We start from the raw sequence: 17483 nt of genomic DNA on the forward strand, positions 1-17483 counted from the left end.
CATATACTCACACTGGCACACTCCCTTCAACCTACTCTGCACACCACTTGATACTTACAAAATCAAAGGTTTGTGTTTTAAAAGTCTCGAAGGGAGGGCTGGGCAGTGGTGGCACACGCCTTTGATCCCAGCACTCCAGAGGCAGAGGCAGGCGGATCTCTGAGCTTGAAGCCAGCTTGGTCTACAGAGTGAGTTCCAGGACAGCCAGGGATACGCAGAGAGAAACCCTGTCTCAGGGGGGAAAAAAAAAGTCTCATGGGGAAGCACACAATAGCAACAACCTGACCATCAATAAATGGACCAATAGCCGGGCGTGGTGGCGCATGCCTTTAGTCCCAGCACTTGGGAGGCAGGGGCAGGTGGGTTTCTGAGTTCGAGGCCAGCCTGGTCTACAAAGTGAGTTCCAGGACAGCCAGGGCTACACAGAGAAACCCTGTCTCGAAAAAACCAAAAACCAAAAACAAACAAACAAAAAAACAAAATAAAAATAAAATAAATGGACCAATAATTGGACAGACAGGTTTTTTTCCCCCTTCCCTTTCTCCCTCTGCTCTGGCCCGATCTCTCGGACCCCCCCCCCCAACCTGGCTCACTCAGGCCAGGGACAGACAGTTCTTAAGGAACATAAATAGCCAATAAGTATTTCAAATAGGGTTCAGCATCCTTGGCCATCAAGAAGATGCAAATTAAAGCTACTGAGAGATTTCTTCACACTTTAGTCAGGATGTATATTACCACATCACTGAGAAAATAAAGGGAGGACCAGGAATGGTGGCTCAGGCATTTCAGCACCTGGAAGACAGAGGCAGATCTCTGTGAGTTCTAAGCAAGCCTGGTCTACATAGAAAGTTCCAGATCACCCAGGGCTATGGAGTTAAAAGAAAGTAAGAGGTCTGGGAGTGGTGTTCACGTTTAATCCCAGCACTCAGGAGGCAGAGGCAATCTGTGAGTATGAGACCAGTCTAGTTCCAAACCAAGGAAGGCTACATAGTGAGTGTTTGAGTGTTTTTGCTTGCATGTCTATGTAAATAAATGTTAAAACTAGTGTAATGGGTCCTAGGTGTGTGGAAGTAGGTTTAACCTGGGTTGTATTTTTGTTGTTATTAAAGACAGTGTCTTTCTGTGTAGCCCTGGCTGTTCTAGAACTCACTGTATAGAACAGGCTGTCCTCCAACTCACAGAAATCCTCCTGACTCTACCTCCCAAGCACCTGGGATCAAAGGCATGCCCCACAATGCCATGCTTATCTTGTGTTTTCTATCCACAGACATATATATGTTATTGCTTGCCGAGAGACCATCTCTCTACTATATCAATAGCAGTTAACTATCCATGTAATTTTTTTAAAAACATGATGTCTTTGTTGGAGAATTTATTGATAAATTCAATGAGCAAAACATTGCCTGACTAGAAGAAGCAAACCAGGCACCCATTAAACAGATCCCGGATGCTAGAGAATTAGAGAAGTTACTGGTTCAAACACACCACTACCTTTGCTCCTTTGGACAGAGAAACTACAGTGTCGTGGCCTTGGAGGTCACTTATGGATGGTACGTAGACCATAGAAGGGGGTAAAGCAAAAATTGCCTGGAATATTCCTATTTCTCTGCAGGATGTAATGGGTGGAGAAGTAGGCGGAACAGATCATCTTCACACAGCAGGAGAGAGAGATGATTGACAGGCACACTGTACACCCAAGCTGCTCACAGAGAAGGCTCCAGTGCAACATGTTATGTAAATACACCTATCTCAATGGTGACAGCCAGAAGCAGTTGGCTGATGGGAGCTCATCTACGTGGTTGAATCTTCCTGGGTTGCTACTGAAATTACAGTGCCTTTCTTAAGAAATGTTCATTTATTGGGTTACATCGATCTGCCAGCCAGTCGGGTATTTCTAATCCTCCCTGCGCTTTTAAACAGAAAGAGAGAAATGTGAGCATGTGTGTGTGGGTATGGGTGTGCCGGTGCCCGCAGAAGTCAGAAGAGGGTGCTGGATCCCCTAGAGATGGAGTTGCAGGCGGCTGTGAGCCACCTACATTGGAACTGAACTCAGGTCCGTGCTCTGGAAGAGCAGCGCGTGCTCTTAACCGCTGAGCCACCTCTCTAGTCGCTTTCGAACAAAAAGATTTGCAGCAACTTATTCCCCCACCCAGATGACCAAATTATAATTTAAATCAATTATACCATCTTGCAATAAAGCAAAGATTCAAACAAAATACTGAAGACGCATTCCCAGCGGGCAGTACTTTCCTGAAGGCCTTCGGTACAGCCTCCTTCACACCACTCCTTTGGCAGAGCTGCTGTTTGGTAAATTGCACAACGTGCCCAAAAGCCTGGTGGTCAAGGGGTGTTGGACTTCTTGCTTTTCTTCTTGGTCATACTCTCATTCTCTCCGCAGTCCTCATGTTTACCAGAGACTGTGTGATGTATGTGAGGGAAGTGATGTGTGCATCTTCTCACTCATAAGTTTGAACTCCGTAGATATTAACGCATATAAGCCATATTTAAAAACAGGGCGCTGGGCAGTGGTGGCGCACGCCTTTGATCCCAGCACTTGGGAGGCACAGGCAGGTGGATTTCTGAGTTCGAGGCCAGCCTGGTCTACAAAGTGAGTTCCAGGACAGCCAGGGCTGTACAGAGAAACCCTGTCTCGAAAAGCAAGCAAACAAACAAACAAACAAAAAACCACACACACAAAAACAATAATAAAAATCTAAGTGTATTGCCCACTTGTGTATGGGTGCCCTAGGAGGCCAAAGAGGGAACTAGTAACAAAGCACTGAGCCCGCTCCCTCAACGTGGGGAATAGAGGGGAGGAGGCGCTAGAGAGAGGGAGGGGAGGGAGAAGAGAGGAGAAAAAAGGAGAGGGAGAAAAGCAAACCAGCTAGCCAAGGTTTTTTTGTAGCTGGGGAGTCCCATGATGAGGACTGAAAGTTGGAGGGGGACTGGAGCAAGAGGGGGACGATGGGCCGGGGTGAGTGGGCAGTGTCTGTCTTAGGGTGCAGGCAGGTCTGTGGGAAGAAACTTGGCTAGCAAATCCAAGGACCTAGATTGGATCCCCAGAAAACAACAAAGAGACAAACACCACCTCTTCAAGGCTGGAAAAGGGGTTCAGGCACCTTGCATGTGAGCAACAGAGACAAGGACAGCAGGGCCCGGGTCTCACGGGGAGGGAATTGCGTGCCTAGGTGACGCGGATGTGCAGCAAAGGCAGAGAGTTGCACGCACGGCACGCCGAAAGCTCTGCCCCTCCCCCAAACCCCACAAAGAATCTCTAAGTTCCTCTCTCTGGCCAGAGATCTGATAAGAAGCCCAGGCGCAACTCCGAACAGCGGATTCCGGAGCAGCCTCTAGCTGGCTCCGAGGCTCCCGAGCCCGGTCATGGTAGTTTAACCCGAGCGCTCGCCGAGAGGAGGAGGGATGGCGGGCTCGGCCGGGCGGGAAAGGGCGGGAAAGCGCAGCGCTAAAGAAAGAAAGAGGGGGAGGGGAGGAGCCCGCGCCTGGAGCCAATGAACGGCAGCGAGGCCGCGGTGCGCGCGTCAGGCCGGCGGCGCGCGCACGCCCAGAGATCTCGCGGGAAAAAGCCGTTGTCCCCCTCCGCCGGTGCTGCGGGGCGGGAGGTGGGAGGGGGCCTGGAGGCGGGAGCCAAGTCTCGCGAGAAGAGGCAGTTGCCGTAGCGGAGCCCTCTGGGTCTGTGCGAGTGTGGTGTGAGTGGATGTGAGCCGCCGCCGGAGCTGCGGACGGTTTGCCCGAGCCCGTTAGCGCCGCCGGCCCAGAGTCCCGCCGCCACCATGTCCCGATACCTGCGCCCCCCTAACACGTCTCTGTTCGTCAGGAACGTGGCGGACGACACCAGGTGAGCGCACCGGAGCAGCTACTGCGCGGGGGAGGGAGGCCGCGGGCGCCCGGCGAGCGGCGGCCGTGGCGCGGGGGAGGGGCGGGGCGAAGATGGCGGGGCCCGCGCCGGCTCTAGGCCGCGCCGCCGGCCTGCAGGAGCAAGGGCGGACACCGGGCCGAGCGCTGGCGAGCGAGCAGGCGTGAGGGCCGCGTGGCGGGCATTCGGGGGCCCCGTCCTCCCCCGCGTGCTCGGCGGCTGGGCCGAGCCGGCGGGCCGGACGTGTGTGTCCCTCATGGATCCGACGTCCACGTTCCATGAGGTGCACGCCCCCCTCGGCCTGAAAGGGATTTTTGTTGTTGAAAACGGGAAAAGGGTTGCCAGGCGGGGCGGCCCAGGCCAGCACTCGGGGAAGCCGAGGCGGGAGGATCGGCGCGAGTCGGAGGTCAGCTCGGGCTACGAAGTCAGAAGATGGAAAAGATGCGAGTGGGATAACGGGATAGCGGAGGGGAGGGTTTGCAGCTCCATCTCCCCCATCTGTGTGGATGGTGATGAGTGGATTCGAGATTGCTGTGGGGGAGAGGAGTCGTGGAGATTGGGGCGAGTGTAACAATTTTTCGGTTAAATGGAGTGATCCACGTGTTTTCGCGGAAATCTCTTTGAAAACGAGGTGCTGGAGAGACCGCTCCCGTTAGGGACCTTCGTGATTAACTTGGGTGAACGGAGGCGGTACTTTTAATAAAAGTCCGCCTTGTCTCCGGGCGTAGCCCCAGCACTCAGAAGACGGGTCTGGGAGTTCGAGTCTCGCCTGGTAAAGGGCTTTGTTTTCACAGCTTGTCCTTTGCTTTGAATTGCCTTCGGAATTTTTCAGAAGAGATTTTTATCACAGGATTACTCTTCGTGTTCGTACAAAATAAACTCCGAAGAAAAACTGAGGTTTTGGGTTTTTCTTGTTTTGTGGAGTTTTGTATCCTCTTTGTCATTACGCATAAAACAAAAGTGGTTAATTAACGACTTAAAAATTTTTCCATTTTGTCGTTTTAATACTTAAGTATGAAGTATGTAGATACTGTGATGGTTTTATTTCAGATTTTTAATGGCTGACCCTGTTGAACAATTTTAGCGTAAGCGGGGATGTGATGGGAATGCTTAATGCTGGAAATTGGGTTCCAAACCAACTTGACTAGAATGAGACCTGCCTTAAAACAAATATACAATACTTTTCAGAATGCTAGAATATTTGATGATTGTTTTTGCCATTTATTCGTTTTTTTTTAAAGACAGTTTCTTTGTAGCCTTGGCTGACCTGGAACTTGCTCTGTAGACAGGTTAGCAAAAATCCTCCTGCCTTTGCCTCCCAGAGTGCTGAGAATAAAGGTGTTCACCACCAGCAGCAGTCTTTCAGTTTTTAAAAAAGTTGAAGACATGCCCTTTATGAACAGTGAAGACCCGGGTTTGTTTGTTTTGGTTTTTCGAGACAGTTTCTCTGTAGCCCTGGCTGTCAAGGACTCACTTTGTAGACCAGGCTGGCCTCGAACTCAGAAATCCCCGTGCCTCTGCCTCTGAAGTGCTGGGATCAAAGGCGTGCGCTTTTTTTTTTTTTTTTTTTTTTTTTTTGGCAGGGTCTCACTGACCCTGATTTATCTGGAACTCCCAGATCCCTCTACCTCTGATTTCACAGTGGTGGATTTAAAGTTGAGCTGCCTTTGTATGGTGTAATCCCCATCCCGAGATGCATTGTTTATCTTTGGATTTTCAGAACAGAGTTTCTCCATGTAACTAACCCTAGGTGTCCTGGAACTTCCTCTGTAGACCAGGCTAGCTTTAGACTCTGCCTCTTGAGTCCTGGAATTTTTAAGGTGTGTGCCACCTTGTAGCTCAGAAAGCTTGTTGGCAAAGGCAGGGGTATAAGGATCCATGGGTTATATGCTATTATCAACCACAATCCTTATATTCCTTAAGGTGATGTTGAAAAATGTGAACATGTTCAGGAATGTGAGCATAAAAAGTTTGAGTTTTTTCATGATGTTTTAGGTCTGAAGATTTACGTCGGGAATTTGGTCGTTATGGTCCAATAGTAGATGTTTATGTCCCACTTGATTTCTACACTCGGCGTCCAAGAGGATTTGCATATGTTCAATATCCTTTCTTCAGATGGATGATTAGTGAGGGGTGTTGAAGTTTGAAATTCAAGTTTTTATGTAAGTGGTAACATAAAAAATAGTCTTTTTGTCTTCTAATGTCTTATGTCTTCAAATCTTTTAAAATTTCCTGATTCATTGCTCTTATTTCTTAGTTAATCCAAAAATAAACCTTTAAATTCCCATCCTTGCTGCTGAAACTCAAATCAGTGATTATAATATGTAATTTTTTAAAAAATTTGAATACAATGGTTGCTACCATCTTTGCTATAAGTCAAATTAAAAGTTAATATGTTCTTGTTCTTAGCAATTAAAGTTTAGTAATCTTGTTTGTTATTTTGAATCACTTGATCGAAAACAAATTGTATAACAATGAGGTAAACTTCTTTAATATTGTCCCCTAATTTGCTGTCCTCTGTTGTTACCTCAGAATGTAAAGCTGTACAGTTATGGAGACCCCAAAGAGAAAGCATGAAAGAACTTTTAGAGTAGAGTTCAACACTTAAGGCAAGTAGACAAGCCAAAGACCTCTTAAGGATCAGGCTTGAAGAGAAGGGAGAGTTTGGGAAAAGAAAAAATAAAGAAAAGCTGGAAGAAGGACAAGCCTAATGGGAGACAAAGCCTCGATTTATCCACAAAGGGGGAAAAGGTTGTTTTTCAAAGTTAAAGATAAAGCCATCTGTCATATTTGACCAAGCATCTCATGACAAGTCCTTCTGACAAGCACTAAAAGAGTTAAAGGTCAAGATGAAGTTGAATGATGGCCAAGATTAAAGGAGTCATACCTGATGTATCCTACAGAATAACTACTTTCTTTTTTATTATTTTTTATTTTATTTTGCAAGCAGTTAATTTTCATAATTATGCCGGTTTGGTCTAGTGACAAAACCTGTAACTTGAGTTTGTGTGGGCCTTTGAGATTGTGATTGTGGTCTTGTATGAGTGTATTTTCTCCTAGCTTATCAAGTTAAAGTTATAGCAAAATAAAACATTGTTAAGTTTAAATTCCGCATAATTTGATTTTAGACCTGTTCATCAGAGGCTCTTGTAATATGAGGTACTAAAATCCCAGTCACAGAGCCCTGTGTAAGGGAGAGGCAGGTGCATGCACTTAGAGAGACAGCTGGATGGTCTAGGGTAGAGCCACTAAAAATAAGTAGCAATAGGTCTTTTTGGTTTGTTCTTGTCTTTTTTTTTTCTTTTCCTAAGTGGCTGCTGGTTCTGTGAATCCTGCTGTCCCTGCATGGCTTGGCACAGGCAGAATATCAGTTAGCTCTGCATGGACTGCAGAAGGCCACCTTCATGATATGGGTCCTAATCATGGTGTATGGGAAATGAGCCTTGATCCTGAGGTTCAGGAGATTGTGTTTCTGACCTGTAAGGTCATTTCCTTGTCCAAGGAAGTGGAGAGAGGAGGTGTCTAAAGCTGAATTTCAACCCAGGAAACTTTTCCTATTCCTTAAATTCGTTTTCTTGAAACTCTGACCTTATAAATTCCTAGTAAAGCTGAGAGGGAAAAACCTAACGCTGCTCACTCATGTGGGGCCTGTGGGTGGTCAGGAGAACCTTGGGGATTCGTTGTGAAACTTAAAGGATAATGCCTTATCTGGCTTCATAAATGCATTGATCAGTCTGGTTTATAATGTTCGGGATTTGTATGGTGTGAGGTGGCCTGGGAACAGTGTCAGCAGTAGTTTTCCTCAAGAGTATGCTGTATTTGAACAGTAATGGGTTACACAAGGAGTCCAGAGTAGTAAGTAAACAGGAGTAAGTTAACAGGTTTGCCAGTTTAATATTTTGGGAACACAAAGATTTCTTGGTGACCAGTACCTGGCTTCGCTTAATGCTACTGTGTCTTCCAAGACTTCCTGGTTTTGCCTTCTCTCCTTATCCTTGGCTTAAGAGGTGGGTGAATTGCAGCTCCTTGTCCTCTAGGCCAAGATTCTGTTTTTAAGGATAGTACCCAAGAATGCTCTGCTCACATTCATAATCTTTGCAGCTCTTAATGTGAGTCATTCTGAAACTATACTGTCTCTTGGTGTAACAAAGTAGTACAGTATACATCAAGTGAACTGATTCCTGTTAGTTTAGTACCTAAGTACAGTTAACCTTGAGGGATGTTTATAACTATCAGCCATTTTACAAAAGTTGAAAGCACAGTTATTTGAGACTTTGCAAAAATCTCTCCTGTTTAACTTATATTTAGTGGCCTCAGAGAGAGATCTTGAGGCCTATGGCCCTTAATTATGTTTGGACAGAAAGTGGAAGTCTAGTGATAGGCTGAGACAGACTGTTTATATCTAAGGAACAAATATGTCAGCCTTGAAGTTAATGTGTCACTTTGGGAGTATTTTCTTAATTGGTGCTCCAAATATGCATTTCCAGTCATCTGAGACACTGAACTGGATGTGCTTAGAGTGATGATTTTAGGATGTAGTAAAAATCCGTTTTCCAAAAGTCAATTCTTTTTGGTCATGGTCTTAAGTGTACTTGTCTCCCATTTGAATGATGCTTTTAGAAAAGATGTGCTTAGACAAAATAACGGTCAACTTAGGGGTTCTGTTGCAGGCATGGGGGAGAGCTACAAGGCAGCTTAGTTTCTCAGATGAAAATTGAGTGCCAACAGTTTTTCTATTTAATGCGGGTAAATACTGCCATGACTCAAATGGGAAACCAGCCGACATATTATTTTGCAGGAAGCTGCATACTTAGTGTCATAGTTAGGCCTTTTTAAGCTAGGAGTCCTTTTGCCACTTCTTGATAGTGTGCTTCTACAGTCTGCATGGATGTCATGTGCATTTGGCATAGTGACTGAGTGTATTGCTTGATTCTGACTTTATGCCTATAAATGACTAGCATGCCTATCTTGTGTGGTGCAAGGAAGACAACTACATGAAATAATATTGCCTGTATCTGAAGTTTTAAGTTAATGCTTTCTTTTCTTGTAAAGCATACTTTGCTTGCTTATTTAAGAATTACTGGCATTTTTTTTTTAATTTGAAATAATATGAAAATCGTAATTTGGTTTTATTGTAAGAAATTTTTTTGGTATCCAACAGATTTGACTGATTGTTTTTCTATTTTATCAAGTTAATTCTTAGTACATGGGGAAGTTTTTTATAGTGTACCTGGTAGTTCAGTTAAGGCAGATCTTATTACAACACGTATTTACATGTGTGTCTTAAAACTGTATACCATAGAAGATTACGAGTATTTTTAATGCCTGTAGTATTACTGGCCAAGTCAACCAAATAATCATGAAGGGTCTAGAGGAGCGATGCTGAGAGATTATGAGTTGTTTCAGACTTCACAAACCATTATCAAAGTTTACAAAACTTCTCAAGCCCCTTAACATTTAGCACATTTGAGGATGTTCGTGATGCTGAAGACGCTTTACATAATTTGGACAGAAAATGGATTTGTGGGCGTCAGATTGAAATCCAGTTCGCACAGGGGGATCGGAAGAGTAAGTATAAATGCCCATATGCCTAACATGCATGCAGTGTGTTGCTTTTTAGACTTAAGTTTTTTAGTTTTATTATTTTCTTTCTAATCTCTCCAAGAGCTTAAAAAATTAATTGGGTGGTTGTGTAGGTACATAACTATGGAAATAAATTCATAGGATTAGACATGGAAAGGTAACTAGGTTAAAACTGGGCTAGATCTTATATTAACACTTTGCTCTGGTTATGCAGGTATACATCATTTGTCAGCTTATAGCAGCAGGACTATATATAGACTTTGGAGACTTGTAGACCTGGCTTTCAATTCTGACTCTGCTGTTAGATTTACTACAAGACGGGTTAATATGGCTGTTGAAGAGTTACTAAATCAGTGTTTGCTCCTTTTAGCTTTTCTATGCATTGATTCTCAGAGCTGCATAGTCCCACTTTACTGTACTTGGTGTTACATATTCTTTATAGGCCAAATCTTGCATTTCATGTACTCTTGCGGTATCAGTTCCTGGAGTCAAAAGTAGTTAACATTGATTGGCAAAGTAATTGTGAGAAGACATTGAAAAAAGCCAGTGACTTATTATTTTTAACATTAAGCACTGTCTTTTTGGTTTTTCGAGACAGGGTTTGCTGGCCTCAAACTCAGAGATCTGCCTCCCAAGTGCTGGGATTAAAGGCGTGCACCACCATGCCCAGCTTCTAGTTATGCTTCTTACACCAAAAAAAAAAATATATTGAGATACAAAACACATTATTCCTTAGTATGAGATGAAGAATGCAGTAATGAGCCAGGTATGGTGACATACACTCTCAACATTCAAGAGTTTGAGGCCGGCCAGGCCTATATAATGACATTTTTATTTTTCTCAAAGACAGGACTGGGAAGATGTCTCAGCTAAGGGAATTAACTACTTCTAAAGAATCGGGTTTGATTTCCATCATCCACATGGTCCTAACAGCCTTCTGGACTCTGGGCAATGTATACATATGCTGCACAGACATATGTGCAAACGTCACCCATACACATAAATAGAAATCTTTTAGAGGAAGAGTGCAGGAATGTTATTCTTTTTTTTTTTTTTTTTTTTTTTTTTTTAGGAATGTTATTCTTTAGTATGGCGGTTTAGATACTAAAGTTTTAATTTTTCTAAGTATTTCTATTCTGTTTCCTAGCACCAAATCAAATGAAAGCCAAGGAAGGGAGGAATGTATACAGCTCTTCACGATATGACGATTATGACCGATATAGACGCTCTCGAAGCCGGAGTTATGAAAGGAGAAGATCGAGGAGTCGCTCCTTTGATTATAACTATAGGAGATCTTACAGTCCTAGAAAGTAAGTGTGGTACACAATGATCTGTTGTTTAATGTTTGTAGCCAAGTATAATGGCATTAACCTATAATCCCAGCCCCTCAGAAGACTGAGGTGGGAGGACCACGCAAGCTCAGGAGTTCTAAGCTCACTTAATAAAGTGTTTTAAGGCCCTTTCTTTAAAGGAGATATTTGCAAATGTTTTTTAAAATGCCTTTTTCTTATTTTTAATTGTGCATCTTGGATGCTTCGTTAAGATTAAAGTTATTTTTGGTGCTTTATTTAAGCATTAAGACTATAAATAGACATTTGTCACTGTTTGCTTTTTCTGGTATGCTTTTTAGCAGTAGACCGACTGGAAGACCACGGCGTAGCCGAAGCCATTCCGACAATGATAGGTAAATAATTTTGCTTTGAAAACAACTCATTTTTTTGTTTTTGTTTTTTGTTTTCAATTTCAGAGTGAACTTTTTGCTCTAAAAGTGTAACAGATTTGATTAATATAGAATCTAATTTTTACTCTAATTGTATCTCTCCTCTGTTTTGAAAGATTCAAACACCGAAATCGATCTTTTTCAAGATCTAAATCCAATTCAAGATCACGGTCCAAGTCCCAGCCCAAGAAAGAAATGAAGGCTAAATCACGTTCTAGGTCTGCATCTCACACCAAAACTAGAGGCACCTCTAAAACAGATTCCAAAACACATTATAAGTCTGGCTCAAGATATGAAAAGGAATCAAGGAAAAAAGAACCACCTAGATCCAAATCTCAGTCAAGATCACAGTCTAGGTCTAGGTCAAAATCTAGGTCAAGGTCTTGGACTAGTCCCAAGTCCAGTGGCCACTGATAGTATAAATTATGATACTTCTAGGCATGTATCATTCATTTACTCATAGTTTGGTATACTTAAATTATCAGGAATACAATGTTGCAATGATGCGTTTAAAAACAAACAAACTTAACTTGTTAGTTTTCCCTGTACTGGGCAATGGTTATAATTAAAAAGATGCGCTGTTGAGAAGCCACTCTTAAGAGTCCAGTTTGTTTAATGTTATGGGCAGCTACCAATTTGTGGTGTCTCTGTATATTTTTGTAAAGATTCTCATTTTTTATGCTTGAAGTATTTGGTGAAAAGATGTTGGTTGACCATAATTTGCAACATTGTCTTATTAGAAATAAATTTTCATATCCATATTTGGTAGAACTGTTAACCTAGAAATGTAGCTTGCTAATAAGATAGAATGATACAGAAGTGAAGTGGTAGCCACATTACAACACTGACTGCTCAGACACATTTAGGTTCAGGGTGGACCTTTATGTCTTGTCAAGATGTCTAAGCCCATGATGATTATTTATGATGCAATGTGGAATAGTTCTTTTGTTAAATCCACCATCTGGGGATTGATGCCAACTGGGTTAAATAGCGTTTTCAGGGAGAGTGCCCTTTTCACTGAAACATGGAGCCTTCACTGCTTTCCCCACCTCAATCCCTGCTGGTTTCTAAGATATGGAACATTAAAGCATAAGGGAAAACCCTCCCCCTTAAGTTGTGAGTGAGTCAGTGATCACAGAAACCATTGTAAGGGGAAAAGACTGTTCTTAGCATAGTTGCTCTAAATTTAACTATTGTTGATCATTGTTATTTAGGGGTTTTGTTTTGTTGTTTGTTTTTTCTGTTAGAAACAAGTGAACTGTTTGAAAATACATTTTTGTTTGTTTATATGCATAGTGTAAAACAAACTGAATTTTGATGCTCACAGCACTTACCATGTGCGTTTGTATCAAAATCTGCCTGTTCTTCATAGGGGAGGCTTGCTCTTCACACCTCAGTTTATTCATGTGAGACAGGCTGAGAAGATAACACTCCTAGGTGATTTTGTGGTGCCGTGGATTTTTGGGGAAAGTTGAGTTTTAAGCAAAAGCCACATCACTTAGTTTTTGGTAATGTAGGACATGACTAAAAAATAACGAAATGATACCCTTAAATATTTATAATTTCTAGTATTTCAAGATTGTTTTGGAGGCAATAAAATGACTTGAAATGTCCGGTGTCATTTCAGAATACAAAGCTAGTGTCTCTAAGATCTTAGATTCGTTGCTTACAGATGTGAGTGAAGATACTGTGGGGGACGATCCTCCTGGAGGATTACCTTATTTTTTTCCTTTCGATTTTGTTTTTAGAAATTTAGTCCTTGCTTGTAGACAACAAAAGATGGTTTTAAGAACTGTTTGTGGAATGTGTTTGGAGGGTTAATTCTAGAACCTTTGTATATTTAATAGTATTTCTAACTTTTATTTCTTTACTGTTTGCAGTTAATGTTCTTGTTCTGCTATGCAATCATTTATATGCACGTTTCTTTAATTTTTTTAGATTTTCCTGGATGTATAGTTTAAACAAAGTCTATTTAAAACTGTAGCGGTAGTTTGCAGTTCTAGCAAAGAGGAAAGTTGTGGGGTTAAACTTTGTATTTTCTTTCTTATAGAAGCTTCTAAAAAGGTATTTTTATATGTTCTTTTTAACAAATATTGTGTACAACCTTTAAAACATCAATGTTTGGATCAAAACAAGACCCAGCTTATTTTCTGCTTGCTGTAAATTAAGCAAAGATGCTATAATAAAAACAAAATGAAGGAAATAATGATTAACTGGAATTATTATAGTTCTGAATGAGTCTAAAATAATGCAAATTATCCTCTGTAGCTTTAGGAATATTTTAATCAGTCTTGACATTAGGCACAACTGCCCTACTCTGGGAATGATAGAACTTGTCAGAAATCTACGTCTTTTACATAGTGCTTAAGAAATTTCCTTATGTCAAAATCATGTCATGATTGTTCATTAAACCTCTTGGGTTAAATAATAGAAGAGGTTATTTAGTAGTATTGGTAAACACTAAAATGAAAATTTGGGCAAGCTAACTATAAATTTATATTTTCATTATTACAAAGAATCCTGCTCGTTCCCCTTCCTGAACAAGACATACTGGGTTTTATGTTTATGACATGGTTTAAATTCTTTTTCATTGTATGTTGGTGAGCATTTAAATGATAACCACTGCCGGGAGTGGTTTCAGTATATTTTTTTTTATTGAATTATAGCAATTTTGAGGTAACAACTATAGCTGGTAATTTATTATTTATGCTGTGCCAGACATTGTTCAAGAGAGTTTATTGATTCGTTCACTCATCACAACACCTTTAAGGAAGATTTGCCCTCACATATCAGGAAACTAAGGCACAGAGAAAAAGCTGTTAATGGCAAGAGTCAAGATATGAGCCTCACTTTTTTTTTTTTTTTTTAAGAAACAGTAGTTGAAGAGGTAGCTCAATAAAATTATGCTTAGTCTCTGTAGAACTAGAAGGCCTGGTGCTGAAACTTTTTGTCAATTTATTTTTACACTCAGACTGTTAACTTGAGAAGCTTACATAGTGTTTATGAAATGGTATACCCAACATAGCTTCACAAGGACTATATACATACAGTTGCGCTTATAGTAGGATTCTAATGATATCAGGTGAGAAATTTTACATTTTTTTAAACTAAATTTGTATCATATTAAGTTCCACAGTCAATAAGACTCCTCTGTGCATAGCAGTGGGCTCTATGAATAGGATAGTCGTGTCAAGATTCAAGTGAAGGCTGACACTTCACATCTCTTTTTACTTAAAAATCTGCTTGTTTGTTTATTTGTTTGTTTGCTTTTTAATAAGCCAAGTAAGCAAGAAGAACAGTGAGAGCTCATGCTTCAGTGAGAAAGGACAGGTGCTACATAGAGTGTGAGCTGTTAAGTTACAACCTAGGGAAGAGACCTGGGAACTACTGTACTATTCTCTTGAAATTTTGGCCCAGTAAGCTGCTACATCCAGTTCAACTAACAAAATCCTGTATACCACAGAGAAGAATAAAGAGAAAACCAAACTGACAAACATCCTTCTTTTATTTAAGACCAAACTGCAGCTGGAATACCCAGTACAGTTCTGCTTACTACACTTCAAGAAAGATCTGAAAGCGGAAAAAAGAACCAAAGAAGGGCAGTTCAAGCGACCAAAGGGTGGGTGGAAGGTGCTGCAGTATGAATACTGTACGAATATTTTGACTCTGGTCTGAAAAGATAAAAGAATTATCGAAAACTACATGGAATAATTGAAGTCCCTTCAAGTTTGAAAGTAAGCATTTTAGGACAAATAAAAGGAAATTCAACTTTGTACTTGTGGAAACTAATCCCTAAATATGAACAGGTTTATATTGACTCATGGGTAGCCGGTCCATAATAAGTTACTGGAAACTAGGATGTCTGAACATCAAGGAAGACAGCCATAGTCTCTAACAGTGCCTCTCTTGGTCTGTCTCAAATTAAATTGGATGGTAAAGGTATGGTCCAATATAAAGTTTTTCCTAGTTATCTCTTAAAAGTCAGTTCCACTTAATGCCAATGTTGGCAAGTCTTGCCTTTGTTTATTCCAGTGCCAGTATTTTCTGCCTGTTTGTTTTGTTGGCATCCGAGTTTATTTACTTGTATACTACATACAGTTTACATCTAACCACTCCTTCCCAGGCTAATTCCACTTATACTTGATATCCACCCACGAGGGCCCATCTCTTCTCAACTCCTGTGTAGACAGTATGTTCAATGGATATTTATTGAACCCTTACTGTGGGCAAAACATACTGGATAATTGGAGAGGAGAACAGATTCCTTATTTAGTAAAACCTACTGAGCACAATCTAGTGAATCATTACAGTATAACCTCATTATCTTGAGGTGTATTATGGTAATATTTTATACCACTCATATCCTAGTGTAATTATAAAACCCAATATACTATCATAGAAAAGTAATTTTATGGTTGTTTGCCACTTAAAAGTATCTAGTATTTGTTGTATCCCATTACTACAAATAATGAAGAAAACCTGTGATAAGCTGATCTGTTGTGCAGTGATTAATATACTAGAGTATAACTCTTGGCTCTGTCAAGCAAATAGGTAATCCCCAAAGTAACAAGTATTTAACTTTACATTAAAGCAGACCCTGGGTGCTATAATTAGATTATTTTGAGGCAGACAGCTGTTATCCCAATGGACTTAGTATATTCTGTATTGAAGAAAGTGTTTACCGGATACGACTTTTTAGTGATCTACTTGTACATTTTATAGGGGACATATTATGTGTATAGTTAATAAATAACTTTATAGTGTCACAAATGTTTTGGATTCCTTAGTTCCTTATCAGGATATGAAGCTTGTTTATCCTACCATTAATACCACCACATTCGGATTTTTGTTGTATTTTTGCCACATATTTAAAACTGTCAATATCTGAAATCTGGAAACAGTGTTAAGCCTTTGACCATTTTTTCTAAAATGTAGTAGGATTACACATAAATGAAGAGAGCGGTAAAATGAAGGTTATTTGTTGGGGGTTTTTGGTTTTTTTTTTTTTTTTTTTAACTTTTTTTCAGCCTGCCCAAACTCAAAAAGGCAACAGGCACCATGTGAGAATTATAAATTTTGGCTTCATTTTTGTTGTTTTTATTTTGAATCAAGTTGGAAATGCTTTTAAAGTTTTATTTTTAAGGACACAATAAAAATTGGTAAAACTGAATTTAGCGTTTATTTCGAGATTATAAATTACTAAGTGTATTTATACCATTTACGTCATCATTAGCATTGGATTGGTCTTAAAGGTTCTGTGTATTTAACAGTATCTGTGCCGTCTGCAGTGTTCTGTCCTTTACTTGGCCTCCATTTCCTTTCCAATTGAGCTTAAGGCCTTCCAGAGGAGAAAATGAAGTTGTGAGTTCAGATGAGGTTTTTGTTCCATTTTAAAAATTCAATACATTGTTTCTATTTACTTTTTAGATTTCTTTTCTTTGGGGGAGTGGTTTCATATGCTGGAAAATATCCCTGTTCCTTTATAAATGCAGTAACAGTAATCGGCAGCTCTTGGGTTGAGTGTAGTAAGTTTGAGGGGGGGCCCCTGTGGTTTGGGGTAGCTTGTTTTTAGTCTTGTCTATTGTGGTTTCCATGTATATGAAAGGCTGTCAATATTACTCAGCACTTGCTGTGCCAAGTTGTGTGTGTTCCAGATATTCCTACTTAACCTTAAAATCACTCCCAGGAAATGAACACTTATCCTGTTTTTCAAATAAGAAAGCTGTCTTCCGTGGGGTACCCACCATGTGGACAGGAGTTTTTGCATACACACCTTCTAACTTTACTAAAAGTAGATTTAAAGTGTATTCCAGGATTGTAGGCTGTTGGAGCTCCAGCACTCTGAAGCTGGCTTCCTTCACTGTACTTTTTTACCATGTTCCTTTTTTACAAATATTGAGATTAGACTTCAACAATAGCCAGGAATCAGAGAGGTTAAACAACTTACTGTCTTCAACTGTTAGCTTCATCAAGATTAAGATACTCGATTCATTGTTGCAGAAGACTCTCTTCTCTTTTCCTGTCCCTCCAATCCTGTTAGTTATTAATGTTTGTGTATTTGTAAAACTGGTTCACCATTCACCCTGTGTTAAAACTGTAGTTCTTGGTTTTTTGTTGTTGGGAGTTTTTGTGTGCAGTGGGTGGGGGGGATAAAAACTTGAGGCATGTAAATTTTTATTAGTAACAGTAGTTTGTAAAGAAGTAAAAGGCTTTTGTAATCCAGGTTTTGTTTTTGCAGATCACATTTCTTTGTTGGAGAGTAAAATAAACTGGTCTAGGAGCTTTAAAAAAAAAAATCTTGGTTTT

General features: G+C 40.7%; 1 protein-coding gene across 5 annotated transcripts; it reads left to right on the top strand.

The window, feature by feature from the left end:
- The first annotated feature begins 3316 nt into the window (after positions 1–3316).
- Srsf10 (serine and arginine-rich splicing factor 10) lies at positions 3317–17473 on the top strand. 5 transcript variants are annotated; one of them, XM_011250188.2, is made up of 7 exons: positions 3317–3856; positions 5870–5974; positions 9339–9442; positions 10605–10767; positions 11088–11141; positions 11294–11395; positions 14691–17399. In XM_011250188.2, exons 1-7 carry the CDS (start codon positions 3792–3794, stop codon positions 14749–14751), a joined length of 654 nt encoding a protein of 217 aa, XP_011248490.1. In that variant the 5' UTR covers positions 3317–3791; the 3' UTR covers positions 14752–17399. The 5 variants fall into 5 exon arrangements, with proteins under 5 accessions (XP_011248490.1, NP_034308.1, NP_001271125.1 ...); NM_010178.3 differs by lacking the exon at positions 11294–11395 and having other exon boundaries at positions 3636–3856; positions 14691–17473; NM_001284196.1 differs by lacking the exon at positions 11294–11395 and having other exon boundaries at positions 3636–3856; positions 11091–11141; positions 14691–17473.
- Positions 17474–17483: the final 10 nt, after the last annotated feature.

The sequence above is a fragment of the Mus musculus genome, chromosome 4, assembly GCF_000001635.26.
Source record: "Mus musculus strain C57BL/6J chromosome 4, GRCm38.p6 C57BL/6J".
Classification (NCBI taxonomy): Eukaryota; Metazoa; Chordata; class Mammalia; order Rodentia; family Muridae; genus Mus; species Mus musculus.